We start from the raw sequence: 18,594 nt of genomic DNA on the forward strand, positions 1-18,594 counted from the left end.
GAAGAATAACAGTAAGTGACCAGAGTTCAAAAAGGAAGGTCAGACGTTATAAACGTAGTGGAAATGTTTTCCCTTGCAGAGAGGCTAATGAAATAAACTAGATCATTTTGGTTCACTGAAGAGAGAAAAAGGGGAACGCTCCACATAGAGATGGACATGAGCATCCTTTGCCCACACACAAAACTGTCTGGAAGCTGTGTATCCACATTAGTGAGCACTTAAGACTGAGCTACTATGGGCAAATTAGGGTACTGAAGCACAGATTAAAGGGGGGCCAGCTGAAGTAGTCATCTCCCCAGCTTTCCAGTCTAGCCCTAACCCTGTTCAGCAATTTCTCAGTGGCAGAGGCAACCAAATTATTGTAAAGCAGCTATTCAACCATAGCAGGTTGCAATAGCTGTTGGCTATTAAGCTATCATTTTTGATTATGTTAATATGCCTGTCTGAAAACTGCAGTGGTACAGGAGCTGATGAGTCTTTTAGCCATCCTTGCTGGATAGGGAGGGGAAATTTGGCACATAGCAGGGGATGGTAGATAGATCAGCTGCTTAGGTTTGATCCATGACTGAATGAACACCCAGGCTTTAAGCTCAGGTTTAGCACCATGCTGACACAACTGCATATATGAGAGTCGGATGGAAACAGGCAATGCAAGCTCAAAAATGAATAAAAAAAATCCATGTACAAAAATGCAAATTGGTTGTGGAAAGGCAGGGACAGATTTGCTAACAGAAAACAGGAAAGGAAAGAAAATACTTTGAAGAAATATATTTTTAAGAGCCATCAGGCAAATTCTTGTACTCTTTCCACAGTTAGTGGGCGTTATCTCTGTATCTGTAAAAGCACAATATTTATTTTAAAATTTTGTTGTTATGAAAAGATGAGGAGGCCCTAATTCTCCCTTTAGTTTGGCAAAACATCCAGTGATTTTTGTAAAGGATAAAAATCATCAATACCCAAACTCCTCAATAAATTAAGATCTGAGTTCAGTTGCCAGAGCTCAGCTTATCACAGGTTGTGTTACAAATACTGTTCCAGTTCTAGAAAGTAAGGGCTGCCTTGCTAATATTCCCAAGGCCAACTCCCACAAGAGGTAAGGAGATGCAGCAGATCCATGACCCTTCCTTGGTACAGAGCTGCAGACTAGACCACTAAAGCTGGACACACTTTTGCTTCTGTGACAAGGTAATGACACATCCCCTTTCCTTGGGCTTCACCTAACAGGAATAGTTTAGCCAAGAAAATAGAAAACGGTCAAGATAGGGCTGGGGAAAAATCAGCCTGTTACAGCTATACCTGTGAGGACTTACACATATCTCATCTCCTTATTATCACATAGCCCATGAATGCATCCAAACAGGGTAGGTAGCACCACTAATTCTATGGGCAACAGACAAGCTGTTCTTACCACCTTTTCTGTAAGACACATGAAATGCATGGAAAGTTCAGTATAAAAATGGCAATGAAGATTGAACTTTGTTTACAGCTGTGTAAAATCTGGCCTTCAACTTCATTAGCATTGTTGCACTAACCTTTTTTGCTTAAAACTTCTAAGCAGCATTCACTACAGCTATGAGAACTGCTTTTTCTGTTAATCCTTATTTCTAAAATAGGAATACTCTTTTCAATGCCTGGCTCTACATCTGTATTTGCTGCTCCAGAGGCAGATCAAAACTGAGCCAAACATGCCAGAACAATGTCCAAAGATAAAACATTGTGTGGCCCATTAGCTGTGATTCATTTAACAGCACCTAGCAGTAACTCCTTGATGCAAAGCTTAAGAATCATTTCCCTGGGAAAAAAAAAAATCCAAAAAACTCTAAGTAACTGCAGTAACTGGTGGGAAGAGAAGTGGATACCTGAATTTGCAAGCTGTAACAAATCCAACAAATTGTCTCTGCTCAATCACAAGTCCTGAGATCCTTTACATACAGCTTTCTATAGGGAACAGAGCACTGGTGCAGAGATGCTCCAGTGCCACTTCCTTCTCTCGCTCTCAACAGAAGGTAGGTTTTTCACATGGACACTCCAAAAGACAGGCAGTAAGAGGCAAAGCAAGCCACCTGTGTGTAAAGGGGTCATTCGCTTACACTGACCAATGCTACTATCAAGCCTGTACGGAGGAAAGGAAGAGTCTTCACACTCCCACAGTCTAGCCTTAAGACTTTTTTATGGGCTATATTACTTTCTGTAATCAGTATTTTTTTTCCTATCATTCTGATACAGTGCTAGAGACCTACAAAGCACATACCACACAAGAGGAAAAGCAGAGCAATTTTTTGGCATCACTCTTTCAGATATAACAGAGAATAAAACCCAGGCTTTCCACTTACAAAATTTAGGGAAAACAGACATTGGATATAAAGTCTTTCAGCCCATAAGAGTGATAGTATTTCCTTTTACCATGATTTGGTACAAGGATCATCACATTAAAAGTTGCCAGATGATCCTACTCAGAGGGGTTAATCACATATGCTATCCCACATCAAATTATCACATCAATACAAGATAAGGCAAGTACTTACCACCCAAAAACTTCAAACAAGTTCTGTCACACCAGAAATGTAACACGTGTACACACCTGTTCCAAGGGACATCAACAGGGAACAGCTTTCCTCACAGATGAAAAATTAGGAGACATTTGTGAAAGCATTCACATGGAATAAGTGATGAAAGCTTTAGTATCAGGTGCAAGTCTCAAGAGCATCCAGCAGCTGTAAAACCCTTGCAGATGTAAAACCCTTGTTTCTTTTTCTTACTGGGCTAATAAAGGAAAGGCTCAGTTTTTCTATATTCTTTGGTATGCAGTTTCCCCACACTGGTGCTACCCATATACTACTGTTGCACAGGGTCTTGGCATAAAACTTTTTTTTTTTTTTTTTTTTTTTGCACAGACCAGCTGATAAAACTCCTGAGGAATCATGCCTTCGAGTAGAGCTTAAATGTGCCAGCAAATGAAAGGTAAAGTCTAGCATCATCTCTTCTGTAGTCTGCTTTAGGTTAAGGTAACATTTGACACCAGTATTTCAGCAGGCTCATTAGCACTTGACCAGATGGCATTGACTGACTTTCCAGATTGCAGACATTTATTTGATATGCTTGTCAAGGGACAGAGGGAGTTGTCTGACTGTATCTCTGACACTAACACACAAGGGAATCTGTGAATAAACTAGGACAAAAGTCTTTCACTAAGCATGCAGTCTGGTATCTTTATGCCACAAAATCCACCTTTACACGCAGCTTGGTTGATACAGGAACAATAAATGGCTTTGAAAGTGTTATCCTTTCACTTGTAGAATTCGGATGGAGCCCTCGTAGGCCTTTGCATTTCATAGAGGGCAAAGGGCTTGCAACAAGAGCCAAGAAAAAAAAAAAAAATCTATAGCCAGCTGGCAATGCCTGAGAACACTTGCAATTTTCACATTCAGTTTACCAGATTCCCCTCGCTCCCCACCTGTGTTCCAAAACTAGAACTCCTACTGACATTTTTATTAGTATGAAGAGATCAAGCCTGACTTACATTTCACCATGAAAGAGGAAGTACTGTCTACTGAAGACTACTTGAGCATCATCTCTTCCTGCAGATGTTACACAACCACGGTAGACTCACCACCTCTAAGTGTTAACATCTGGTAATATAGGCCCCCCCCCCCAACTGCTTCTTCCAACCCACAGTAGCAGGTTGGGTAGCATTTGCACAGGCTACCATCTATATGGCTGCTGCTGTGGGAAGCCCAGTAATATGCCTTAATGGAGACTAGAATTATTTTTTCCAGCGTTTCCAACCTACAACACCCGTTTTAACAATGAAAACTTGGATTCTAAAGTCACATTCCTTCTGCTGTATGATCTTCAGTAATGACTCTCCAAGCAAGCAGCCAGAACTGAGGGTTATTATACACCTACTATTCTCCTCATTTAATTTTAGAGGAAAAGTTGATGAATTACTCCTACTGAATCATCGTTTGGCAATAAATAGCATAGGAATAAAGTTATACTGTGGAAACAAAAGTCTAAAGCAGGAATAAAAAGGCCTTAAGGTAAGCAAGTTTCTTCAAAGATAGAGCCTGCTTTTTTTGTGCAAGCATTTAAGCCCTATCAGTAAGTAGCACAAAGTTATTAAAGCCAGGCACATACTTTATTCTTTCTCTTTGCATTGTCTGCACCAAAAGTAACAGCCTACCACTACCTGCCTTGTACTACTGAAGAGAAGTTATAGCATCCCTTAAAAAGCTTCACTCTTTCAAAGGCAAAAGCAACACAGAACCTATTTCAACTTGTTAGTTCTGCAGAACTGAAGGCAGTGAAGAAAACTACAGTAAATGGGAAGATGTAAAAAGACACCGAACAGAGTGGCCCTTGTCCACCAACTACTTTCAAGTTGGAAAAAGATGGAAGCTATTAAGAGCTGCTGGCTGGCTGTTACATAATTAGCTCTCCAGCTAATACGCCATCTCCATAATTAGATGCCTTTTACTGTGTTAAGTGCTAATCTTAAGTAACAGACTAGCCTGTTCAGTAGTGTGAAACACTACATTCATCTAGACTGCTCAGGACATTTACATGGCTCAGTCCAAAGAGTCAAACACTCCCCTGAGCAGAAAAAAGGTTACTTGGTGAAAGTGTTTCTCAACGTTATTCAAGTTAAAAATGTACTGCCTTCAGGGCACTATTGCGTAGTCTTTGGCAGCTATGATGTACCTAGTCCTCCCCACCCTCTCCCCATCATACAGCTAAGAATGTACTGAACTATGTTAAAACACCATCTAAAAACACCATTCTAATAACCATTCCCTCACCCCAGCATAACTATCCCTGCCTTCATTTATTATCCATGGCCTGAGGAAGGCTACCCCAATATTGGTAACATACATGGGTACCGCTAACATATGGAGACAAAAATCCATGCTTTTTGAAAGTAGGACCAATATCTAGAAAACTTGCTTACGTCAAGCAAGATGCTCAAGCACTCAGAAATGAAAGCGTCTGCCCTTCTGTCCTGTTACAGGTGGGAAGCTGCAAGACCTGCTTTTAGATACAAATTGGTATGTAATTCTGCTGCTTAAATAGTAAGAAAGTTACCTCAAATTTAAACTACACCTTCTCAAAAATACATTATTCAAACACTGTTTCAGATATGCCATTGCTCCATGTTTCAGAGATCACAACTCCTGCTATGCAGACTTCTTCCAGTGTCAGGAACAGGCAGGTATCCAACTCATTCTTGTGTGCAAAACCCAGGAATGCCAGTGCTCTATGATAACGCTCCACATTCTCCCTAAAAAGTCAGTCTCAGCATGTATGCTGATTCTTTTAACAGGATCATCCAGGGTCGTGTAGTGACAGCTTCAGGAATAAACTAAGAGGGCTACCATTAAACTCTTGTGACTTAATGTTTTGATACACAAGTGTCACTCATCTAGAGGACAGAGACGTTGCACGAGTCAGTTAATCCCCACCTACGTTTACGGAAGTACAAATTTAAATGAGATTACTCTGTTATATGAACAGTTGTTTATTCAACCATTTTTTGCACTTTACAGCTGGAATTCTGGAAACTCAAACACCACATCTTTGCCTGTGAGCTTCTTGTAGACACCAGAAAATGTTTCCACCTGTGAAGACAGACAATCTTGTTTATATAAGCTGTATAGGGAAGTAAAATTTATGTTAACACAGTTTAGGTACTACGCCATTTCCCATGGTGTCTTCACTCTGAAGTGAACTCTTAGGCTGATTTTCTTCTAGATTAAGATAACTGAGAATTTATGTAGAAGACCAATGTTTTTGTAGAATATTTAGAACTTCTGATTTGCAAGCAAGAGACCTGGAAGAACTGAGCTGTCCCAAACAGGTACCCACAAAACCTAAGCCAAGTGATAGGAGACTTCAGGCTGTACCAAGCACATCAGCTTAAGTTCGCAACTAAGTGCTCCATTCTAAAAACGCCACTGTCTGTTCCCATAAAGGAAGCAATATGGCTGCTTTACAATCTGGGGGTTTTGGCAAGTCTAGTTGAACTAGAGCTTTAGTTCAAAAGTTGTCCTGCCTACACCTTTACCATCTTGCTCCAAACATCAATAGAAGCATCTCCATTGCAACAAGCCAAAAAAACAGCCTCTTGCTGTATTACATAAGCAGCCTCTTAGGTATTTCAGAATGCTACCCCATCCTGCATAAGGATGTACATTTTTTTTTTTTTTTTTTTTACCTTGTGTTCAACATTGTTCTGTTGTGCTTTGTCCAAGTGGACTTTTATGAGTCTGCTGCCGTCCAGTTTTACGCGGATTCTCTTGCCCACAATTTCACTTGGGAAGACCAGATCTTCAAGAATGGCATCATGAACTGCTGTAAGTGTACGGCTGAAATGCCACATTTTTATCATTAAAACAAGTCCGCAAATCTGCAAAATTTTCTAGTCTGCCAGATTCTCTATTCTGTCAAAGCTTAATCCTTCCACACATGCCTTTCCTGAAAATTTAGAGTTTTTCTACTGATACAGTGAGACAGTACCACATCTCTTCACAAGTCCTGCAAAGACAAACACTAAGTACTACACTATCTGCAGAAGTTTAATGACTGTTTGAGAAAAATTCAACAGCCATATTCTTTACCTGTTAGATCGTACATCGTTTTGCAGCAGAGTATTCACAAAATAAGAGCCAATACTGCCTTATAACAGCCCTTACTGCTAACAGTTAAGGAAAACTATTTAAATCAGAAATGAGTTTTCCCACCTGCAGTTTTGTTAGAGGCACTCACTGGAAGAGTTAAGTGTGCAAGTATCTTCAGCTACAGAGTATGTTCATAGGAGACCCAGTTTTGAAAACACTGGCTTCTTGATCTGCCTAAAACGAAGTGGCTTAAAACTGCAAGATATTACAGGAAAAGTCTAGTTGGTAAGTTTGGCCCATGCTTAAAAGACTGCTGATACTGCCTACATTTGTGTTCTTGAATTTGCTCTTGAACAGTTTGAAAGCGAGCCACAATGCAACCAAATTGTCTTAGTGTATAAGTGGCTAATAAAATTTTCAGCTTCCGTATTTGCAGTGTTACAAGCATCACTAATAGCTAGGCCCTGTGTCTACAGCAGCATTTGAACCCTCCAAAGACAGGGATAGCTAGAAGAGACAAACATTTTATTTCTGTACTTTGCAGTACACATACAAGAGTTTTATTACACTGCAAGTCTAACTTAGGCTGCTCAGAAAATGACAGCCTATGCATACTCTCCTTCCCTGCTGAATGTGGCAAGATGCTGATCAGTACACAGCTCCAGCCTCTTTAAGCACCATGCAATACTAGTTTTAATGCAACAGGGGTGGTAGGAACATACACTCAAGGCAGGACTGCAGCTAGATGAGTACCATGAAACTGCAGCTTTAAAATCCATACTTCTGGAGCTGAGAAGAGTTACAGGAACATACTACATTTTATAAGGAGGGCAAACTTAAGACTACATGACAATGTAGTAAGCTAGAGAACAGCATAGAAGAGGCACTGACACTCACACAGATGTAGCACAGTGTTACACGCCTAGCAATACCTCAAACTTGAGAGACTAGGTGAGAGCAGGGAGGCCATTTAACACAACTGACTACACTACAGCTGTTAGGTTTGGACCCAGCAGGCCTACTTCTATCCACACCCCTCCTCAGCCCCTCCCTTCTCCATTGCACCCCACCTGTGCGCCAGCCCAGCCATTTGTACAGTCTACTATGTGATGTGGTTCTTTCTATAGCTTCAAAAAGATTCTTGACAGCACAGTATAGTAACAGAGAAAGCAGGCTGGATTTTTTTTTCTTAAGCCAGCACTGCTGGCTAAAAATTCAGCACAGCTTTATCTGGAAATACAGATGGAGTTCTTTCTAAAAAATGCAATATCAATACTATCAGGCTGTAAGACAAAGGACAAGGCCACCCAATTACTTCAGTGACTTTTCTCAAAACTTTGACTAAACAGTACTTTCTACCAGGTTAAAAAGGATGGTTGTCATGTTGAATCAATATAATTTACTTACCTCCTGGGACGCTTTTGCTTGTTTTTTGTGCGGCTTTTTCTCGTTGGCTTGGGCAGAATCCTTCTCTGTTGGGGGGGGGGGGGAAGGGGAAAAACACATCATTTCTCAGTATCTAGTGTTTACAGCCAACTCAGAATAAAAAGCCTCATATGAACTTTAACAGAAGCAGAGGCATGAAACACCAAAAAGGGAGACCTAAGTATGCCCAAAGCTACACCAACATTAGAACCAGACAGTACTTGAAGAAGCTGAAATACTACTACTGCTGCTTTATTTCTCATCTACTGATCTTCTATTGAGCACACAGAACCGAAACGTTCCTATTTTTGCCCCTCCCCACCCAGTGCATACAGCCAGGTTAGTTTATTACTTCATATTAGCAATCTGAACGCTATACTTCTCTGGAAAGAATCCGCAACGAATTTTACAAGGTATGTTTGATTGAGTTTATTCCCTTGCTTCACACTAAAGGCTGTCTCAGTCCCACAGAGAGCTAGGTCACATCTTCCTGAAACAGTAACAGTAGCTTGAATGAGATGTACAAAGCAATCCTAATCAAACCCTGATTTAAAGGTAATCTGTTCCAAAAGCAGCATCTACAGGTGTTTACACCAGCCTGAATCAGTAAAGCTTTTATTTTCTATTTTCTTACCTACAAGGATAGGCATTTTAAAACCCTGACTATTAGACACAGTTGCAGCCACTGTGGTATTTTCTATTAACAGTTCATGGCTTCTCCATGACTGTATTTAGAGCACGGTTACTACAATCCAGACAAAGTTGTGTGTCTTATTCAAAAGCCAAAGTGTTTCATTTACAAAACTATTCCTACAAACATCATCTTGCAAAATATGGATTGTGATACTAACAGGGAATTCTCATCCACTGAATTTAAGCGAGCCAGAGGCATTTTGTTACAAGAACTCTTCTTGTTGGCACAAAAATTGAGGGTAAGGTAATCCTGCTGCCTTAAAATCACATTACTGAGAGTTTTCACTAAAGAGCTTCCACCTAACATCTGATTGTCCACCCTACAGACATACCTCAAGCGCTTCTCCTCAGTACTGCCCTCACAGCCACCTATTACCTTTTCCTGGCTTAGCTCCTCCCGTAAGTTCAGAATTGAGGTGAAGTCTATTTAGGTCTTCTCTCTCTCTTTCCCTATGTTGAATTTTAAGTGCTTGGATTATGTCAGTGTATTAAAGTTCCTACTGGTATTTGTTTCCTCCTCTGATAAGCCTGTATTTGCTCCCTTTTACTTTTAAGCTTTGCTTCTCAAACTTCTGAAGGAGTAACAGAGTCCAGAACAAGAAAGTTCATCTTCCTCCAAAGGGCTTCTACACATCTCACCAGTAAGTTTACACAGCCTTGTTTGCTAGTTGAAATCATTTAGCTCACATCCACAGAAGGGCATTCATTACATTTCATGTTGATACAAAAATATGCATTATATCATTGTTACCTTGAATAGACAAGACAAGAAGGGTAGTGCAGTACTGGAACAGGTTATCCAAAGAGGTTGTGGAATCTCCATCCTTGGGTGTTTTCACGACTCAGCTAGACAAAAGCCACGGCTAACCTGATCTAAAGCTGGCAATAGTCCTACTCCAAGCGCAAGGCTGGACTAGATGACCACCAGGGATCCCTTCAAACCAACATTTTTATGATTCTAAGTGTTTTACCTGAGCAATAAACACCACATGCTTTCCACTGAATTTCTTCTCCAGCTCACGAACTAGCCGCACCTGGATCTTCTGGAAAGATTTCAGCTGAGGAACTGGTACAAAGATAATGATGGCTTTTCTGCCACCACCCACTTCAATTTCCTGAAACAGAAACAGAAATTAAGTACTACCTAGGGCTCAAGGAGCAACATTCAGTTTGATCACTAATCCCCTGAACACAGACATCTGATTACCTTACCTACAAGTCTAAAAGAAAAAGAGCATCAAAGGAAACTACCTGCTTTAATTCATTTTTGTTTAATGCAAGCATTAAACAAAAAAATGCACACACGAGAACAACAAAAAACCCAAGCACACTGCCAGAGCACTACTTCTGCTGTGAAAGAGTGACTGGGCAATCAGTCCTGCCATTCCTCTCAAGTTCACATCCTCTACATAGCTGAGCTCAAATTCATTCTGCAGGATGGGACTCAGGCGCTAAGATTTTAATTATACTGACCAATTATCGAAACATCTGCATTGCCCCTTACCTGCTGCTGTCAAGTTTCCAAAGTTATTTGCATCTAATATAGAGACAAAGCCAAAGCTTACAGTTGTAATCTTGACTCTGTTCTCAATCCTTTTGAGTAGCTACTTCATGAAAGTCATCCTCCATCCACTATTTGCTAAGGCCTGCATCACTACTCAAACACCACATTACCTCCTCCTCCAAATCCCAGAAGGTTTATATCACACCAACATGGATTGTTTTCCCTGGTCTGTTTCCTCTAACAGTTGATCAAAACTAAAGGAATTTGTAGAGATTTACAAGGCACTTACGCACCTAGCCACAGAGACATGCTCGTTCTCCAACCAAATGGAATACTGAATTGTTATTTTCAAGAGATGTTCACACATTCAGATGCCCATATTAGACTTCCCACAAGTAAAATTAAATGAATTAAATAATTAAGCTGTGAAGATATTAACATTTGCCTTGATCCACCTCCCATTTATTGCCCATTGCCCAAAAGAGTCTAAGACAAACCACTTTTAAGAACAGTTAGTATAATTTATGTTCCTGACAAAGATTCTTACAACACCTGCATTACTGATACCCACAAACAAAAAGTCAGCTTCAGATCTCAAATTCAGTTTTCAAAGTAAAATTACCACTTTAGTATTTTAAATAAAAAATGCTTAAAACTACCATATAACTTTTTACAGTGTCTTTTCAGAGCAATTCTTTTTAAAAAACTATTACAGAATCTTCCATGTTAACAGCAAATACCAGAAGATAAACCACAACAGAATTTATTAAAAAGTATAGGCCATTTTAAAGCAACAATTAGAGACACCATCCAACTGGTACATTAACATCTGTATAAATTTAAAAGACAAAAAAAAAACCCACAACACAGCAAATCAGTTGACCAAGCCGACAGCCATTCTTTGCAGAGAAAGTCTAGCCTACCTTAGCTGCTGTGATGTTCAACTCCCGCAGCTGAGCCTTTAAGTCAGAGTTCATTTCCAACTCCAGAAGAGCCTAGAGAAAAGGAAGTTGCAGAATAATCCGTTACATACAGTTCAGTTACAAAAAAAGCCTTGAGACCGAAGTCTGTCTGCAGTGTCAGGAAGAATCTATACACTTTTTACCACAGTCTATATCAGAAAATGTTTAATGTCCTATAAGCCACGCTGTCAGATACAACAAGTGTTATGGTGGGAACACCATCCAACTGTGACAGTTCCCAAGTAGAACTAGGAAAGAGAAATGTGTTTAGGCAGCATTAGTCTCAAGACTTAAGCTCAAGACAACTGTCACAACATTGTTCCCATAACTTCAGTTGGTTACAGAACAGCAGAAAAAAAACACACATACCTGGGATATACCAGACTCGAATTCATCTGGCTTCTCACCATTAGGCTTCACAATCTTTGCGCTAGAGCTGAACATTGCCTTTCTGCAACCCAAGAGAAGATCTCAGTTGTCACCAGAAACATACCAACAAGTACTGCGACGCCCCGGAACCCAGGCACCCAGCCGGACGTCTCAAAACGAAGCCAGAGCACGTCTCAGGGGCCTCGCACACCCCAGCAGCTTCGAAGCACCCATGCTGGGGGGGAGGAGGGGAAACGCCCCGCAGCCGACCGCCACAGGGCAGCACCCGCCGGGGGGACAGGGCCCAGGCGTGAGCGCCGGCGGCCCGGCGGGTCGAGGCGCCAGGAGCGCGCCGGCCCGGGCTGCCCCTGGCGAGCGGCGCGGCGGGGAGGCCGCCACCGCACCGCCGCAGACCCACGTGCCGCCGGCGCCGGCGCCCCGCGACCGCTCCGCCCCCTCCCCCGCGCCGCCGGCCCGGTCGCGCAGCAGCCTCCCTGGGAACGCGGCGGTCTCCGGCGCGGGGGGATGAGGGGGGTCCCGCCGGCTGCCCGTCCCCGGCGCCGGGCGCCCCAGCGGCCATCGGGCCCCGGGCGGGCGGTAATCGGGGGCATCCCCGCCCGCGCGCCGCCGCGGGGAGCGCCGCTCCGCTCCCGGCGCCGTATTGCCGCGGCCGCGGGAGAAAAGGGGCCTCCGCCGCCAAGGCCCGAGCAGGACCCAGACACCCACCTTTCTCAGCGCCGGCCTAGGAAAAGGGAGAGCTCTCGCGAGAGCGGCTCAGATCCCGGCCCGCGAAGGCGCTCGCCCCGCCCACCCTGAGGCTGAAGCCAAACCAGGAAGTAGGGCAGAATGGATGCCTGCGGGCACCGCAGGCCGCCAAGAGCTTCCGCCAGAGCGAAGCCTACGCGGACGCTCACACTATTGGCCCGGCGCCTGCTGATGAGGTCATCACCAGCTGCTGAGTGGGGCACTCGAGCGCAGGGAGCTAGGCCAGGACCGGGGAGGGAAAGCCGCTGCGCTGTGGCGCATGCGCAGTCCCGCGGCGGCGAGGCGGGGCGCTGTACGCAGCCCCCTGGCTGGGGGAAGTGGGTTTTATTCCTTTTTCTCTCGCTCTGATTTTTATATTGTTTCTAAATTATATATTGATCATAATTATGTCATTAAAATACATTGTTAATAATGTATATGGCTGGAGTATGGTCTCTGGCGTTAATACTAGGATGGCTCCCTGGCTCTGAGGGCCCATGGCGCATGACAGGGCACGTCCGTGCAGACAAACTCTCTTCCGTGCTTCCCCGATCAGTGCAGCCATGTCCAAACCGCCTACCCCACCGTCCCTGGCACGGGCTCTCCCCTAAACTGGGAGCAGGCCTCTGCCCGGAGAGGAGGCCAAAACCCTGCCAGGCGGCCGCTCACAACTACAGCGTTGGCAATCTTGTGCCAGCTCAATGCCGAGCCTTGGCTTCGTTTTGCGTGCTAATATAGGCATGACCTCTCAGTTGCTCATACCAAATAATGTCATAGTGCTCCAGGTCTCTAAAGAAAGAGTCATTAGACTAGAAATAATGTGTGACTGGCTGTGTTCAGGGACTAACTCAAGGTATGAGGGTCTTGGGCTCCATGTCTCGTCTCATCACTGGAGGTGCTTTAGGTGTTGTGTTATTATCTAACAGAGAGAGCACCATTAACACTTCAATTACGTGCCGCTAAACAGAACAAGCACACTCTAGTTCTGAAATGACCTACACGTCAATTCAGGTGAAAGTGCCAGGCTGTGCATCTCGAGCGGAGCAAAATCCTTGTGTTTTGGGGCCTAGGTGCACAGGACAGGCTCCCACCTCACCAGTTCCCTGTTGGCTAATTTAGATAGCATCTCTGCTCGACAGACGGTCTCTTCCCGAGGCAGCTGTGCAGCTCTCCGCACATGTGTCCTGCAAGCGGGACAGAGGCGTGTACCTTCCCTAGCAGGGCCAGAAGCACTCAGTTCTGACCTTTTTTTGAATCTGGCACAGGTTCTGTGCTTAGATTCCCTGAATAAACCTGAAAGCAGCCAACTTGTAATACCACATTTATAGTTTATTACTTTAAAAAATCCTATAGTGAAATAGTAGGCTGCTGTTGTAAACAGAAACAAAACTGCCAAGAAACCCCCCCCATGCTAATCAACCAAAGTATCTACAGAAGGCAGCCCATCCTATTTTATAACGTGTATGCTTTTTGCTAAATTTATGATCACCAGCAAAGCAGATTGTTCAGTTACCATTTTTCTCCCAGTTCACTCTTCTTTCCTTGCATGAATTCACAGAAAAAACTGCCTAACTTATACTGATGTCCAGATTAGTATTTATAGAGATTTGAAATTATCTAAACAACAGTGATGAGAATCTGGTTGCAGGGTAAAGAAGAAAAAGATAACTGGGAATTATCTCAGCATTCCAGTAGTCCACGCTGAGTTTTTCACAGTCCATATGTGGACTCCTAAAAGGGTCACACATAAGAGGGAGAAAGAATAGATGATGTGCAGATGGATCAAATTTGGACCACTCAAGACATTAATGAAGAAATAAAGAAGTAATGTGACTACCTGCGGCTTCATGCCTCCATTGTATTAGTGCTACTGAATAGACCAGACTGCTACATAAGAGAAATGAGAGAAAAAGCTGTAAAGACAAGCTTCTGTTCAAACACCCACTGTGCCTTAGGAGAAGGATGCAGCCTGTCAACAGCTATGTTGAATTTACCGAATACATAATGCCTCGTATCAAAAACAGCTGATAGATTTTTAAGAATCATTGTGGATATGTGATCTTTAAAAGAAGCCATGTCATTAACAAGTATTGTAATTAATCAGGTTCTTTCTTATACCATGCAAAGTCAGCATGGGTGGGGTCAAGAAGTGAAAATAAATTAGTCAGGTATGTTACATAAGCATCCAGAGAGCAGAAAGACAGAAAGAAAAGTCTCATGGTGCTATGAAGAAAATGATTTCATATAATCTGTGGAAGAAGCAGAGATGAACATCAAGAGACTTGTCAGGGTCACAGCCAACTCTAGAATCAGAAGCAAAACTCAAACAATTACTAGTTAACATCTTACATGACCACAGTAACTTTTCAAAGTCCATTGGTAGACTGTTCCTCTAAGGGTCAACTGTATATTGTGATACCATGCAATCACTACTTTGCAGCTTCATCGACATGTTTTACACTGGAGTATTGGCAAGCCTTTTGTTCTGCAAGATCTTAGTTCTGTGAAGGCAGTCTGAGAAGCAGGAAGATACAATATCTCCTTCTTCCTCTTTTTATATTTTTAATCAAGGTAATTAAATGATGATATAATTTATACCTGCAGGGTATACTAGATAAAGTGACGCCCTAGTGAACAATCTACCTAAAAGCTCAGTTTAAAGTAGGAGATACTTGCTTGATACAAGTCACATTACATTTTGCTTTAAAAGTTTATGTAGGGAACCACACTTTAGTTTAAAAATGGTTCAGTAAAACATGGTTGAATTTATAGCAGAGAGTGTTGACAGGAACATTCATTTTCAGGCCATCACTAAATGACCACTTTCATTCAACATAGTGCCACTATGGTGCCGCCAAAACCCATGGGCTTGCTCTCCTCCAGTTTTCCCTAACAACTCATCCCAATACCTACACTGTGGTAGCATAAGCGTTTGTGCAGGTTTTGATTTGCAAAAATTGGCTACTGTATGTGTGTGTATATATATATATATATATATATATATATATATATATATGATTGGCTCATTCTGACCAAATGGCTACACATGGTTACCCGGGTGTACCTGTGGCAATAAGTGCTAAATCAGTTATGAAACCCACTTTGAGCCCTATCCATACATACATTTAAATTATTCTGTATTCAGATGAGGAGAGCTTTTATAAGTGGACCCTTCAACATTTAGGTGGGGACTAAATGTTTCACTTGGGGAGTTTTGCCACTCTACAAAACTATGAGTTACGGAGCTGAAATGTCCTCTTTACCCTGATCTAACTGGAAAATTCCACAAATCCACTAATGATACAACAACAAGTGGACAAGTACTGTAAAACAGCAACAAGTATTGCTTAGCCTAGCAGTGCTAAATGGCACAGTAGTAAAAATGCCAGCTGTCACATGGTATTCGAGATCTCGTTGTTCTACTACTGTGGCATAACAGCAATGAAAAAATCAGCAACAGGGATGCTGAAGTAAAGGTATGATTAGATGGTTATATGCAGTGTTACTAACAGGAAAAGCAATGAAGGTAATGTGGATGGTATTCAGTGGACTTCAAAGTCATTCTTTTCTGTTTTGAATGTGAGCCTGCATGTTGGTCTTGACAGCAGGAGAGTTACTGTTCAGTCCTTGCATATAAATTGGATGTATGAGTCTGTCTGTTCAGCCAAAGAATTAATGAGTGTAATAGGAGGTCTTTTCTCTCCCCATCGCTTACTGCTGGTTGCTCTTTTATTATATTTTTCCTAAAGAAGACTACAAGTAATATAAATTTGTAAGCCTGTACGGAATGAGAAATCCATCTGCTATAGAAAGCCATAATTAAAAGAAAAGCTAACCGAGGGCAGTAATACACAAAATGTCACAAGCATGAAGTAGTGAAAAGCATGAGAGTCTTAGTGGAAACCTTGATGAGGATAATTAATGTAAACAATCTTGATCTGAGAAAATCATAAGTAAGCATTTTTTGTAAGTAATAATATTAAGTCTCACAAATTAATTGGAAGAAGCAAGAAAAATGCGGTAATTATATTCTGATAGAACTCTAGCCAAATTGTTTCTCTATTCTACCAAGATCTGTCAAATACATAAGCTCTTTAATTTGGATAAGAGAGGTGTCACCCAACTGATAAGCATAGTAATGTTGAACCTATGGCTGCTCTCGCAACGGAAGGCAAAATTAATGTCAAAGTGGTTCACATTCTTGGCATTTTACTAAGCCACCCTTGTAAATCTCATTACGACGGCCTACCACTTTGTCATCTTGAGGCTGGCTTTGTTTTAATACACCAGAATTATAGCTACAAGGGAAATCCACTACCTGAAAACACAGCAGCTTGCATATGTTGGACTGTTGCTGGAGGCAGTCACACCTGTGCTCCTATCTTCTATCCTGTGTTCTTACAACGAGCCAAGCTGAGGTGCCTAGCCAAAACTCTCACCTTTTGTCTCCCAGGAGGTGACAGTCCCCAAATGAGGGCAGGCGAGAGGAGGTTGCAGCTGAGCCCAGGGTGGTGCGTGGGGCAGTGGGAAGCTCTCCAGCCGGTGCCCCACTGAGCACAGCCCCGCTGGAGGGAACATGCCCAGCAGCAGCAACTCCGCACTTTAGACCCCGGGCACACTCGAAGCAGCCGTTGTCAGGTTTCACATCAAGCTGACCAGCACAGAAGGTCATGGAACAGCAGAGATGGTGGAACATCTGTTCCAATCTGAGAGACACAGGATTTTTTAAAGTCTGATATATAGCACTGTCAGGGGATACACACTGATGCTACAAATCAGTGTTAACTTTTAATCTCCTTGGACAAAGTAGTACTCATTATTTCAGAGGCCATCGCTATAAGGAGCTCAGCTGGAACACACTTACAAGCTCTTCTTGATTTAAACAAGGGGATGTGCTGAGAAAACCAGTTCAATGACCTTAAGCTCTAGATCTTTTGATGTGCTAAATATATTAACTTTTACACCACCTTTCAATGATGATCCTTCCTCAAATGTTTTTTGAGATGAGAAGGCTAAATGGAGATGAGGGATTTTTCAGCAAGTTCTAGGGGAAAATTTGTTCTTGGGTGATGCTCCACTGATTTTAATGACTCATTAGGGACCGAGAGTCCCTTGGAGCTCATTGCAGGATCAACATCATTACTTGGATAGGCAAGAAAGAACAGTGCGGCAACAAGATAGGCAAGAATCAGTGAGATTTCGTAGGTGTTTCAATAACCAAGGCTCTGATCCTTCACACTGCTTTACTGGGTTTTATTTACAACCAGAGCATGCACCTGCAGAGCTTTTCATTTTGGAGAAAGGATCCAATTCAGAGACTGAATTGGGCAGAAAGATAGTGAAATTCTCCCTAACTGCACCCACAAAAGCAGCTTAAAATGCAACAACTGGACACTTTCCACCATAAATTGAGCATATTACGATTATGCATGTTTCCTGGTCTCTTTGGTCTTCCTCACTTAGATCTGATACATCGCTAAATTTCTTAAACGTGATCACCAGTTTGTGCCCTGCTCCTTAAATATGTCATGACAATCCTCAGGCTTTCAGAATGAACAGGTTATACAAACTTCCGTAACATCATATATGCTTTCCTCACCCAAAGCGAAGGTTAATTTAGTTGGTTTTTAAAATACAATTCTTGTGTTTTTTTAATAGCAATTTCTGTGATGTTTAGTGCTTTCCTTAAAGTCTCCACAGTTAGAATCATCTTATATGTAAGACTCATATTTGACACTAAAACCCAAACACTTTCAGCCCTAATGTTTATGCCACTCCCCCTGAAAACATGATGGAAGGCCAGGAAGCAAATCAAAAGGTTTCGAATGTTATTAAGCTCTTGAAATCTTTATGCCATTCTCCCACATTTGCTGAGCCTAACGCACAATTTTCAGTGCTTTTGCTAGGTTACTGAAACAATGTCCCCCGGGCATCAGTGTTAACACACTGAGACAAATGGTTCAATCTGCTCCTCTGATAACGCCTGCCTCGGCTTCACCTGCATGAGGCCAGGCTAGATAAACCTGCGTTAATCCATCTGTGCCAGCCAGCGATCAGTGGTTTTGGTGGTTTGTTCTCAGAAATACAAAGGGGGGTGCTGAAGTCTGTGCAAGGCGCCAGCATAGTGACCCCGTGCCCCTACGTGCTTGAGTGCCAGCTGGTGTCACCGAACGAGGAAGTCGCGACCCATCCGCTCCTTCGGACGCGCCCGTAAAATTCACGATAAAGACCGCTTTTTCAGCAGTTTGGCCTCACTCGCGACCCGTAGCGGAAACCGTTTCCA

The 18,594-nt window shown here is 42.5% G+C and overlaps 1 protein-coding gene across 1 annotated transcript; it reads right to left on the reverse strand.

Moving 5' to 3' along the window:
* Window positions 1–5,499: 5,499 nt before the first annotated feature.
* On the reverse strand, window positions 5,500–12,424 carry RPS7 (ribosomal protein S7). Its single transcript, XM_026106841.2, has 7 exons — window positions 12,294–12,424; window positions 11,568–11,649; window positions 11,160–11,231; window positions 9,704–9,847; window positions 8,022–8,086; window positions 6,212–6,362; window positions 5,500–5,615 (listed from the first exon to the last, which is right to left on the reverse strand). The coding sequence occupies exons 2-7, from the start codon at window positions 11,640–11,642 to the stop codon at window positions 5,538–5,540; spliced, it is 585 nt and encodes a 194-aa protein (XP_025962626.1). The 5' UTR covers window positions 11,643–11,649; window positions 12,294–12,424; the 3' UTR covers window positions 5,500–5,537.
* Between the last annotated feature and the right edge of the window lie 6,170 nt (window positions 12,425–18,594).

This window comes from Dromaius novaehollandiae, chromosome 3 (assembly GCF_036370855.1).
Source record: "Dromaius novaehollandiae isolate bDroNov1 chromosome 3, bDroNov1.hap1, whole genome shotgun sequence".
In the NCBI taxonomy this organism is placed as follows: domain Eukaryota; kingdom Metazoa; phylum Chordata; class Aves; order Casuariiformes; family Dromaiidae; genus Dromaius; species Dromaius novaehollandiae.

Bases quoted from the DNA above. Each gene is read 5' to 3' on its own strand.
- RPS7 (XM_026106841.2), bottom strand. From the start codon at position 11,642: ATGTTCAGCTCTAGCGCAAAGATTGTGAAGCCTAATGGTGAGAAGCCA. The intron at 8,087-9,703 runs GTAAAACACTTA...CCCCCCCAACAG, and splicing joins ATGTGGTGTTTATTGCTCAG to AGAAGGATTCTGCCCAAGCC. The intron at 5,616-6,211 runs GTAAAAAAAAAA...CTGTCTTCACAG, and splicing joins AGAACAATGTTGAACACAAG to GTGGAAACATTTTCTGGTGT.